Genomic DNA, 12,903 nt, shown 5'->3' with positions numbered 1-12,903 from the left:
TATGTCCTCCTTCAGATGTTACATCAGACCTAATGTAGAAGTAATTGTGCAACCTTCCCTACAGAAATGCGATTTTAAAGTATCTTCACACTTACCAAGCGTAACAAAAAAACAAAAAAGGCTGTCAACAATTGTGTCCATAATGGTCTCCATTTCGGTGTCTGTTATATCTGGTCTGTTAATGGCTATAATATCAAAAGGAAAAATAATTTAGGTTACCATAAATTATACACTATACGTTATTCCTTCCAAGCAGAGTTTGAGGTTAACAGCTATCAGCACTACAAGACCAAAACAACAACTTCAAACACTGCATCTATGCTTGTTGCTCTGATGCTAAAGATATGTTTATTACCATGATTCTATGAAGTTACTTTGGCTAGATAGAAGGAAATCCTGTGTACATGGGCAGAGCAATCCTACCAGTGATTGAGTGAAGAAGATTTGAACATGGAGGAACTCCCTTATCTAAAGCTTGTGCTGGCAGGGTAAAAAGGAAGAAGGAATGGCATTTTTTATTTCTGCCTTTCAAGTTTTTTCTCTCTCTTTACAATTATAATTTCCCTCCCACTGGTGACAATGGGAGGGGAAATATGTATATCAGCTCCAGGTCTGACATACCTTTTGTCCAGTTCTGGGGGCATGTCAGAGGAATAGGAAGGCTATGGATCCACAGGATCTAGGATTTCCCCTGATCTTCCCTGACACACCCACAGAACACACCCTTTATGCCTCCACCAAAGTTGGAGGGGCAAGGGCTGCCGAGAGGGGGGTTGTGATGATCGATCTCCCATCCAAGGCAGGACCTCTTGTTTCACATTTGGAGGGGGAGATCTCAAACACTGTTTCAGGGACCTGAGGATGACAGACGAACTTTAATATATTAGTTCCTGCAATCCATTACTATCTCAATAATAAATTTAGGTAGTGAATCAAGATGAGCTTGGCAAATTTCTTGATTGTTAGTCAGTCTTCCATAGTGAAATGCCAGATCAATTATGCTTGCAAGCTCTATTGATCTGCTTCATATGGCCCTGTTGTGCAAATGGTCTCTCCTGTGAGCACACAGGCACAATAGGATAGTATCCCCTAATGTTTTATTGTATTGTGTTGTATCATAGCATATTTTGGGTTTTATGCCTCTTGCATATCCTAAGATAGAGGGCACATTAAAATATTTTTAATAAATGTATAAAATATTTACCTAAAATGCAAAACATTAAATTAAACAATTTCTTTTAGAATAATCCACCTACCACGATATGAAACAAGGTCCTTATTTTGATTGCATAGTACAAACATATCATCTTCCAAAGTAATGAAATTGAGATATTGGTCAAAAACCTATCCATCAAGACAAAGTGATAATTACTAGGAATAATATACAACTTTGGTTTATATTTTGCAGTCATTTGTGATTTTAACATTTTTATTTAAGGAATGAGAAGGATTTATATCCAACAGGACTCTACCTTTAAGGAAACACTTCTATTCACGTACATGGAGCACCCAGCCTTCCTAATATCCCCACTCCCTGCAAAAGCTGCTCCTATGGCTAGCGAACCCTCCAGAACAGAATGTGGTATGGTTGTTACGGGGGATTGCCAAAAATTGGGTGTCGAGACTTGCATGAATGGAAGCATGCCACCATTAGATAAACCTGAATTACGATCTATACGTATTATTAGAAAATGATATATTATGAAACAAACTTATTTCAACTAATCTCCCAGTTGGCTATAGACTATATTTACTGTCCCTGATGTTACAGTAAGTGTGTAAGCTAAATAATATGAATTATTTCATGTAATCTTTCCTTATTTATAACTTATTTTAATATGACCCAGTTCACATGTAATGTGGCAATTCCTGGGCTGTCCGTGAACCATTTGCACAACAAACCATGGGCAACTGCTGGGTTAACTTTGGGTTGTCTAACCCATAAACAACCCAGAGTTTCCAAGTTCACACATCATGAAACAACCAAGGAACAGGGTGTTCCTGGGTTGATTAAAAGCAGAAATGGCATGCAAACCACTCATCCCCAGCAATTCCTGGGTTAAACATGTGAACAGGGTTTATCTCTCTCACAGAACCCAACCACACATACATACACAATGACATGTGCATATATAAAATAACTTTGGAAAATTGGCAGTGTTACACAAAGTAAAGTAAAGACTTTTCCAAGGTTGAAGAATATTGTTGTAGCAAATAAATTAAAAACAGTGCCATGGTTCACAAGTCTTGGGTAGGGGAGTGGGCTGAGGCCAGATTATTTAGTATCTTTCCCTGATTATAGGCTACTTCATTGAGGATGCAGCCCAAGAACAACATGGATTTATGGGTGATTGACTTGGTTGGGGTGACAATGGTGGTTGTAGAACTCCGCATTGGAATTTTTACACCACCGTTGAGAAAGGTGTCTGGTGGGAAAACTCCATGCAACAGTGGAGATTTTTAGGGAAAACACTCCATGCAGAATATCAACGCTGTGCAGAGGAGAGTTCCTGCACAACAACTGTGTTGTGTGCCAGGCTCCATGGAGTTTTCCCCATGTCTACAGAGTCGCCGGGCAAGAGCAGCAGAAACCCCGGCTGCTCTTACCCAACAGGACTGTATAGGCATGGGAAAGAATTCCATGCCATGATGCACCTGCGGAGCCCTGATCGTGCCGTCCCATGTGGATATCAGCTTGAGGGGATGGAAAGAGCTTACCTGATGCTCTCATGAGAGAGCCTGAGCTCGTTCCATCCCTTTGTGTCAATATCAAAATGCTTCACAACCCGGGGGCCCAAGACTGTCTCCCACAGCTTGACATGTATCATCAAACCCCAAGAGATATCCTTTCAGCGGATAGACTGCTTTTCCTCTGAGGACTGATCCACTCACCACCCCTTTCACCCTATGGCATCGGCAACAGATATGACCATCACCAGAGCAACAAGTGGTGGTGCCTCACTGCAAAATGGATCCATTGGGTGAGGCCATCGCCTTCTTCCTTCAGTAGATGGATCCATTTTCCAGAGAGGCGCGGCACTGCCGCTTGTTGCTAGGGCAACAGGCGCGTCGCGTCTTTCGGCTCTTTTCTCTGCTCCACCCCTCCCCTCCCCTCCCCTCCCCATGGAATGGAGGCGCCCCACTCCAACATGGAATGGTGAAGTGGAAACCAATGCCACTATTCGGTAGGGAGGGTGGAGGGGGGGGGAGAGAAGACTGCCGCACACAGCGGGTAAACTCCACCCCACAGACAACTTTTGCTATGATGCTTTAAAGCAACATGCTAGAAGTCCACACTGCTCAGTCCATAGGGTGGAGTTCACACCAAAGTTTCGTCTGAACACGGCCATTGTGTAAGACTTTTATGAGGTTCACAATAAGGATGCTGATTAATTCGGAACGGCTGCAATTACTTTTTGAAATTATGGGTATATACATTGACAATGGCTGTCAATAGACTTTACAGATACTTTGGAAGACATGTGTTTTGGACCGGTTTCAGAGTTTTGCCAAATGTGCATATTCTCTGGGAGACAAATACATAACAAAGTTGTTTATAGCTGGTTTTTATGTATGTTTTTGTGTATGGTGCATGTTTTTGTGGTTTTAAACTTTGCATATTTTTTTTAATTGTTTTAATCTTATGTAAAACACCCAGAGAGCTTCAATTATGGGATGGTATAGAAATGTAATAAATAATAATAAATAATAATACATGAGATCCTTTTGTGTCATGTAATGGTTTACCATTCAATATATTCCATTATGGATTCATATGGATAATGGAGACACCTATATCAACATAACTAACATGCTAAACCGTACCTTAGACACTTGTGTTACTGCACTGGCACCCAGAGCAGCATTTGCAATATCTTCCAGTTTACTTCTTGAAATGGCAGAAATAAAATTTAAATAATAAAACTCGTAAAGTTGATTTCTAAGATCCTGAGAGAAAACAACAACAACAAATGGTGTTAAAAGACTGGAAATTTTAGCTAACAAGAATGCTTTAAAATTTACTACACAGCAGTGCTGCTAAAACTGAATACCTTACAAGGAGCCACAGCATCATGTCTGGTCCAACGCTTTGGCAGAAGACACAGTCAAGCATTTCACCTCCATGCCAAAAACAGCTAATGTACATATGAATCAATAAAGAACTAAGGATGAGCACTAAGCTTTGGGACAGCCCAAATCATACATCTCTATAACCAGGAGAATGATTGCCTTCATGACAGTCTAGCATTACTAGTGCAAATCTTGTTCACCACAGGGGCTAGTAGTCTGAGAATAATTGAATAAAAATAGGTTTCCCCGTTTCCCTTGCAGCTGGAGCAACTTTACACTTCTAAAATAAATGTACTACAAATAAACTGGCAAAGGTAAAAAAAGATGTTCTTTTTTAAAAAGTTCATTAACCATTTCTTGACGTTTGAGGTCAAAAACACATGATGTGGGTTTTTTCTCTTCCTTCTCCCTCTGGTTTCCTTTCAGCTCTTTCTCCTCAGCTTCTCTTCCTCTTCCTCTATAACCAACTGACTTTTTTCAGGCCCTTTCCTAACATTCTGTGTCTGCCCTTTCATTCACCTAGCACTTTTAAGAGCTCACAGGAGTAAGCATTATTGCATGTGCATACACACACTGTGTCACATGTTACATTGCATGCACAATGTGGGACACATGCATTAACCTCCCCTTTGTCTCATCCCATTCCTTTCTCCCTTCTCGAGCTGCCCAAAGCTTGAATGTTAAACTTTTCTGAACTTCCAAAATTTTCTGCACTTCTACAGTACTCAAGCTTCAGTTTAAAACAAAAACGAAGTTCCTTTTTCATTTACACACATAATAGCAATTACTGACATGGAGAAAACATGCTTGATAGTGTTTTGGACCAAAAAGACACGATACAGAGATCACTTTTCCCAATAGTGTTGATGAGTAATTTGTATTGCCCCAAAGCTTTTTATGCATTTACATATGTTTTGGCTACCACTGGGATGGACACAGAGTGGTTGAAATTGCCTTGTACCACACTGAACTACAAGTCCACATGCAGTTCTAAGGAGTTTTGTAGAGTACAAGTTCCTGGATGGGGTTTTTTTTGATTCAGGATGTCCCAAAGCTTTGTTTGAGGTGCACATCCCCACTTCCTTATTCATTCATATATATACTGTCTATTATTGCTATGGGTGCAGCAAGCTTGAGTGTCCTGAGCCAAGCTAAAGTGTTGGGCTGAACACAATGCTATAGGGCCTCTCAGGGAACAGTTCCCCAGAAGTATGGATGTTTAATTTGTGCTGGGTTATTTTGGGATGCTTTTTTAAAAGTATGGCCTGGGGATAATAAAGAGTTTACACATGTTCCTTAAAGCAGCACTTTTGACTGAGTGTCTCAAAGGGGACATCTTCTGGTCATGGCGATGTATTATATGGTATAGCCCAAAGTTTATTTTGAAGCGCAGTTTCCTGCTGTATTTTTTTTCCATTGACGCAATACGCAACTTCATAATTTAGCCCCACAAAGGTCCTTTTGACCCCAAGTATAGGGTGATCATATGGAAAGGAGGACAGGGCTCCTGTATCTTTAACAGTTGCATAGAAAATGGCATTTCAGCAAGTGTCATTTGTATGCATGCAGCACCTGGTGAAATTCCCTCTTCATCACAACAGTTAAAGCTGCAGGAGCCCGGCCCTCTTCTGTATCTGGTCACTCTAGCATAGCTAGAGTGCTGCACTGACTGAAGCAATAGTAAAGAGTGACCAGATTCACTTGATCATCAAAGTCCACGGTGGGTTGAGGTATGTGCCGGCAGCCATTTTGAATACTGAACCCCAGAGGTGGGTTATTATTATTATTTATTTATATAGCACCATCAATGTACATGGTGCTGTACAGATAACACAGTACATAGCAAGACCCTGCCGCATAGGCTTACAATCTAATAAGTTGTAGTTAACAATAAAGAGGGAAGGAGAATGCAAACAGGCACAGGGAAGTGTAAACAGGCACCGGGTAGGGTAAAGCTAATAGTATAGAGTCAGAACAAACTCAATATTTGAAGGCTATAGGGAAAAGAAAAGTTTTTAGCTGAGTTTTAAAAGCAGTGATTGAGTTTGTAGTTCTCAAGTGTTCTGGAAGAGCGTTCCAGGCGTAAGGGGCAGCAGAAGAAAAAGGACGAAGCCGAGTAAGGGAAGTGGAGGTCCTTGGGCAGGCGAGAAGCATGGCATCAGAGGAGCGGAGAGCCCGAGCGGGGCGATAGTGTGAGATGAGAGAGGAGAGATAGGGAGGAGCTAGACCGTGAAGAGCCTTGAAGGTCAGCAGGAGAAGTTTATATTGGATTCTGGAGTGAATTGGTTGCTGTAATTTGTCGTGTGAACCTGGGTGGCAGGGGTTGTGAGGGTTAAACAACCCTCAAATAAATATGGGCCTGGTGTATAGTTATTTAAGGGTTGTTTAACCCTTAAACAACACCTGCCTCTCAGGTTTGCAGGACGCAAGGCATCATGGCAACTCCCCGCTGGGAGTTCAAAATGGCCCCTGACACACACTGCAACCCACTTAAATAAGCCACAGTGGGCTGCAGTGATAGTGCAAACCAGCCCAGTCTCTTCTTACTGTCAAGGACATTTAACTTTCCTCCACCCCAAACAACACCATGAAACAGTTCTGAGAGTGCTTTCTAAGCAACCAGCAATAAGCAAGACATACTGCGTAAGCTGCAATGGCTAGATTTGTTGCTGATGTAGAGCACATATTGCTACAGGGAAGTCACATTCATTCAATGAATAAGTCCAGGGTTTGGGGTTGTTTTTGTTTTTTGGTGCGTTTTGGGTTATAACATGAACTCTTATCTCTTGACACCAGACATTTAACAGGTTAAACTACCTGGCAGAGCCTGTCAATATTTTCCTCTGTTGGCATTACAAAATATATTGCTGGGACATCTGGAATAGGGTCTCGATCGGAGTGTAGAAGACTGGAAATAAAAGAACAAACTTCATTTATGAGCAGTTATAGTCTTCTCCCCAAAAAACAAATAAACAAATGAAGGCTCAGAAATAGTTCAGCCCTTGCTCTCAGCCTATGCACACCTACATGGAGCTAAGTCTCATTGAGCACAGTTAACCTTCCAAGCAATGATGCATAGGATTTGGGTGTAAGGCACCTTCTACCTAATTTGCTGTTACAGATGTAATTCTGGTCTTTGTTTATTACAATTTAACTGCAAGTCATCTTCAAGAAGATGTACTTCTTTGAAGCATTTTTGTTCCCACTTCTGCCCCCTAAATCACAATTAAGCAGAAGTTCCACTGTGCAAGCAGAAATTCACTTGCATGACACTGGATGTTGTCCTATGACTTGAGAAAGCATATATGTGGACATAAGTACGATTAACATATTTTTGAATTTTGAATTTTCTCATAGGGTAGTATCCAATGTTAATTCTACATAGAGTGGAACCCATTAAAATGAATGGGACTTAGGTTAGTTATGACTAATCTACTCTACATAGGACTAACATTGGCTACTACCCTTGGTGTAAGTTCAATAACTGGCAATTTTTCAAACTATTTTCAGATTTCTCTTATTTTGGTAATCAATATTATGGATCTAAATTCATACTGCTTTATGTAGACACTGGCATGCTTAGGTATGCCGGTCCTTCCACGTCTGCACATTGCAAGAGAGGATGTGGTTCTGAGCACCACCAGCATCCTTTGGCTTTCCCATACTGATCAGACATCTAACTGAAGTCTTGGGGTATGCAATATGCAACCAGATCCTCAGAGTATTATGCCACATAAATCTTTCCAAACAACATATAAACTAACACAACCAAAATACATATAAATAAAATACATACAGATGCAGAGTAATGCCCATGTCTCTTAATTCTTTCACTGACAGTAATGGAGATATTATATCTTGGCCAAATCTGTCATAAATAAGAACCTGTAGAAATAAATAAATATTAACATATGCACTGGGGTTGCAGTCGTAAAAAGACTTGTGTGTGTTGTTTTTCCACCAAGACTGCAACCATATAATCAACATTCATTTTAGTGAGTCTTGGACAGAGGTTGCACAGAAGCTTGGTGGCCTTGAGCTTTGTAGCTTTTAAACAGATGAAAATTGTTGCAGGGCACAATCTTAAGGAGATAGTCCTCAGCCTCTGAACTGAGAGGCTTATGACTACCGAAAGCAGGGTGGCCGGAGCACAGAGGTGATCCTCACCTCCTTGTTCTGGCCACCCTGCATTTTTGGCTAGAAAGAACTGTGACAGCGACCTCGGAGAGGACAGAAAGGGGGAGTTCACGTGGGTGGGGAGGGGACTGGGGAAGCAGGGATACAAACTATCCACAGCCTTCCCCAGTCTCCTTCCTTCCTAATGCCTCAACTAGATAGGTGAAAATGTCTGTCAAGGTAAAATTCAGGGCAGGGAGAGCGTGGAGATGATGATTGCCTTCGTTGTTCCTCCTGCTCTGCGTCGGATGGCCATAAGCCTCTGAATTTGGAGGCTTATGGCCATCCCCATAGGATTGCACCCTTAGATATGTTTACTTCCCCAGCTAGGAGCTGGTGTATTTAGTTCCACAACATTTAGTTTTCATAAGTAGCAATCAGTCCAAGTTATTAAGCTATTATCTAAAACACGACTTTCAAAAATATGGCAAGGAAGTTCATTCTGAAACTACAAGTTATAACGGATATAAAATAGATGTATAGTTTGACTTACTTTCCATACTGGTTCACCTGTACTGTTTTTAACTGGTGGCACATTAAAATTCAACATACGCTTCAAAGCCACTGCAAAGGAGAGAAAAGATTTCCATTATTATTTCAAGTAGACAGTGGATTCATACAAATCTCTTGCTGGATTACTGATAGCAACATAATCATACATGGCAGGCAACGCAACTGAAATTGGGGGAGAGGGGATGTATAAAGCCCTAATTATGTATAAAGCCCTAATTATGATGTTTTTAAAACCTGAAAGACTCCCAGTTGTGTTTTATTAGCCATTTCAAAAGTTCTGAAGTCAGAATTGCAAACACAGCCTTAGAGACTGCTTTATTTAAACTGGTAACAACACTGTAGAAATACAATGAATATTGTATTAAATGAGGAAAACGCAAAAACCAAAGGTAAGGCTACTTAAATGTACCACATTTATCAAATGCCAAGGCCTTCTTGTGCTAAGAAACATTATACCTATGATGAGACTTGATGTGAAGGTCATTAAAATGGATCTGTACAAAACATCCTTCCCGTCCAGTATTTGAGGCCGTAAGCCTGCATGCACCAGTTCCTGGGGAACATGGGTGGAAGGGTGCTGTTGCACCATGTCCTGCCTTGCTGGTCCCTGGCCGATGGCTGGTTGGCCACTGTGTGAACAGAGTGCTGGACTAGATGGACTCTTGGTCTGACCCAACATGGAAATTCTTATGTTCTTACTTTACATCTATATGGGGGAAATATCTGCACAAATGAACACTATATCTATGTGTTATTTATCTTCTCATGGTCTTCATAGAGATGTGAAGGTCTGGAAAGAATGGGGAGGATTTCTTTCCCTAGGCCTTCACATCTCTGGTCTTCCAATAACATACTGCAAAGTTATCATTAATTTTATTTGAAGTATTCTTAGAAAAATTCTTTGGAAATCAAATGGGCTGAATAGCAGATAAAATTTCCCCTAGTCATACAATTGATAGTGAATTTATCATCAACATTTTAAAAGGGTGAAGTATTCAGGAGATCACAGACTCATCAACCTAACTTCTCTCTCTTATAAATAGATGGAAAGCATGATTAAACTAGAATTATTAAACATGCAGAAGAACAAACCTTGCTGAAGAAGGATCAGCATGGCTTCTGCAAAGGGGAGTCCTGCCTCACTTTGAAACTCTCAAAGAATATTATTGAATTCTTTTAAGAGTGCAAACAAACACATAGTTAGGAACTCTATTTGGGCATTTCTTCCATGTGATTGTAATCACTATAGGTTTACAGGTGATCTTGTTATTATATACTTGAGGTGCTTCTAAATGAGACTTTTATTGTGCAATTGCACTGCATCATTCATGGAATTCTGCTGTGGGGGGGGAGGGTGTTAGTGTAGACATCATTCAGTTTGTTTTCCCATAGCTCCTATCTTTTCTTTTTAACCAGAACAAATCTGTAAAAGATGGAATAGCTGCACAATGCTTTTTGATAGTTAGCGATAGACGTCCTCCATTTAGAAGTACCCTTGGACTTTCAAAACACTTTTGATAAAGACCCTCACCAAAGGCTTCTAAATAAACTTAGCACTCTTGTGATGAGATGACGGATTCTCTTACATATTGGTAACTGATTAGAGATCAGGAAAACAGAGCATGAATAAACTGTGTTTCACAATGCAAAGCACTAAACAATGGTGTCTCCTAAGGATCTGCAATGTGACTACCACTATTTAACTTATCCATAATTGTTCTATACTGAGGGATGTGCAACGAAGTAGGTTTGCAGTAGATACAAAATTATCCAGTCACTGAAAATATGAGCAGACCATGAAAAGCTGCAAAATTATATCTCCAAACTGAGTGAAACGGAAGAAAATGGCAAAGGAATTTCAATATAGGTTAGTGTAAAGTGATGCACACTGGTGAAAATTCTGTTAACTTCACATATACACTGATGTGTCTAAACTGACAATGACTTCCCCCTTTCTCTGTGACATAACTGGGACAAAACTGTAATAAACAAGGAAAGGGGGAGGAGTGGAGACTCATGTGAATTTTGCTTCTAAACCGAGACAGAGATTGATAGCATTTTTGACATGGTCATTATGTGAAAATTTTATATATTTGTGTTACTATTTTCTTGAACCATATCATTTGTCTTGAGAAACTTAGTCCTTACTAATAAAGACACTTTTGATACAAAACACTTTAGTAATTGGGTACCTTTGTGTCACACTACAAACGACATAGAATGGGCAACACTTAGTGCATAGGATTGTGCTTCAACTAGGAGAGTGGGATTATAACATGAGTGATTAAAATTATAGACAAACACCTCCAAACTACACCGACAGCAGCAATGGGCATTAAGTGCCTTAAATACAGATTGAAAAGAAAAGGAACTTTGTCTCAGGTACGCCACCGTACAGCAGGGGGCAGGCAACTTGTGGCCCTCCAGGTGTTTTGGCCTACAACTCACATCAGTTCTTGCTGGCACAGCCAATAGTGAGGGATATATGGGGAGTTGTAGACCAAAACATCTGGAGGGCCACACGTTGCCCACTCCTACCTTATACTTTCCATTTATAATAGGTTGCTTCAGTGACCTGGCTCATTCATGGAACTTATGGGAGGTCCGGACAACATTGTCTTCCACCCATGTTTTCCTACTGCTTTTTCCATATTACTGCAGAAAACATGTTAAGGGGGGAAAGATGGAATAGCAGCACAATGGCTTCTAACTGGTAGTCTTAGGAGCCCTCCACCTGAAAGCATCCACAGTATTGACAAGGGCCAGGACAGACATTCCTCCTAAAGCATTTATTCATGTATTGTCAAACACCACTTCATAACTTGCTGGAGATAAATGAGGGATCTGTCCAGTTTTAACAATTAACAAACCATGACACTGCTTTATATGTTCTTTTTGCATTGGGATACATTTTATATATTAAATCCCTCCAGGTCTGTTACCATGAAACTGTGACACAGCAATCCCTTTTCAGACTTCGGTGCGTTTGTGTGTGTTTTGTACCAACTTAATTTTCAGCTCAAACTCTGCAGTAAAACCATCAGAGGACTACAAAAAGAAAAAAGAAAAAAAGGGGAAAAAAAAGGAAAAAAAAAGGGGGGGCAGCGAAAACAAAATTGCTCGAAAAAAATAGGTAGAGAATGAGCGTCAATAGAAAATCCCCACAGTAATTGCAGCGCCCTGGTCCCCACGGGAGGAGGACCCCAGGAACGAAGAACTGCGCTCCCTCAGAAGTGGGTCAACGAGACAAGAGAAGGACACCGTCCTCTCGCAGACCCAAAGACTCGGGTCTGAGGTACGAGCACAGGAAAGGGGCTCCGCCACCCAACACCAGCTAGAGAAAGGAGCAGGCCACAAATGCTCCCTTCTTTCGCCGCGGGATAAGCCAAGCTTCGCCGCTGAGGCCGCTCCGGCCCAGAGGCTCCTGACGAACAAAGCCAGAGGCCGCAGCAGCCCGTAAGCGGGAGAAAAGGGGGGAACTCACCCGTCTGCTTCTCCCGGATGCTGGCCGCCATCTTTACTCTGCCCTGCAAGTCAACCCCGTTCCCTTCACCGCCGCACCATCACCAGCCGGCAGACGTGGCGCCCCGACCGGGCTGCTCCCTCTGCTTCAGAGAGCGAGAGGCGGCGCGGCAGGCGGAGCCTCCTCGCCTTCCTCATCTCCAACGCGACCAGTCAGGGCCGCCGCCGCCGCCGCCGCTGCCGCCGAGATGGTTCCCCTGGAAGAAGCGCACTGTGGGGCTCCGGCTCGGCTTCTCGAGAAACAGCGAGGAGCTAAGGATTTGGTGCCGTGTCATCAGCGTCTCCCACTGCCCAAGCGAAATGCCCCACGGGGAGACGCGACCGGTTGGCCGCCAATTCGGTGTGTTGGTCGGGTCGTCCTCGTATAGCCTCCGCTAGCATCTGAGCGACCCATTGAGAAACCACATCAGATTGGCGCCATGTACACATTGACCCTTTGGTTCTGGATTAATTGGCATGGCTCCTGCCCCCTTACTTCAGTATTTACACTCATTTGTGCATTCAAAAGACAGGGTTGGGGGAGAGCCTATCATGGCGGGATTGCTTTCAGGGGAACTAGTAACGCCTGCTTCGGAAGTTAAAATAGCTGTATGTATGCAATTTTTATTGTAAAGCAGAAAA

The 12,903-nt window shown here is 41.9% G+C and overlaps 1 protein-coding gene across 1 annotated transcript in view; it reads right to left on the bottom strand.

The window, feature by feature from the left end:
* The window catches only part of SCFD1 (sec1 family domain containing 1), a 67,493-nt gene extending 55,075 nt beyond the window's left edge, over positions 1–12,418 (bottom strand). Inside the window, exons 1-7 of the mRNA XM_063117765.1 lie at positions 12,245–12,418; positions 8,741–8,811; positions 7,868–7,956; positions 6,889–6,979; positions 3,826–3,948; positions 1,257–1,344; positions 96–185 (exon numbers count right to left, since the gene is read on the bottom strand). Of these exons, the coding sequence (XP_062973835.1) occupies positions 96–185; positions 1,257–1,344; positions 3,826–3,948; positions 6,889–6,979; positions 7,868–7,956; positions 8,741–8,811; positions 12,245–12,275 (583 nt within the window). The 5' untranslated portion in view covers positions 12,276–12,418. The remainder of the gene's footprint in view (positions 1–95; positions 186–1,256; positions 1,345–3,825; positions 3,949–6,888; positions 6,980–7,867; positions 7,957–8,740; positions 8,812–12,244) is intronic.
* Between the last annotated feature and the right edge of the window lie 485 nt (positions 12,419–12,903).

The sequence above is a fragment of the Elgaria multicarinata genome, chromosome 2 (assembly GCF_023053635.1).
Source record: "Elgaria multicarinata webbii isolate HBS135686 ecotype San Diego chromosome 2, rElgMul1.1.pri, whole genome shotgun sequence".
Lineage (NCBI taxonomy): Eukaryota > Metazoa > Chordata > Lepidosauria > Squamata > Anguidae > Elgaria > Elgaria multicarinata.
Note: the sequence above shows the minus strand (reverse complement) of the source record. Positions and strands in the feature narration are given on the sequence as shown.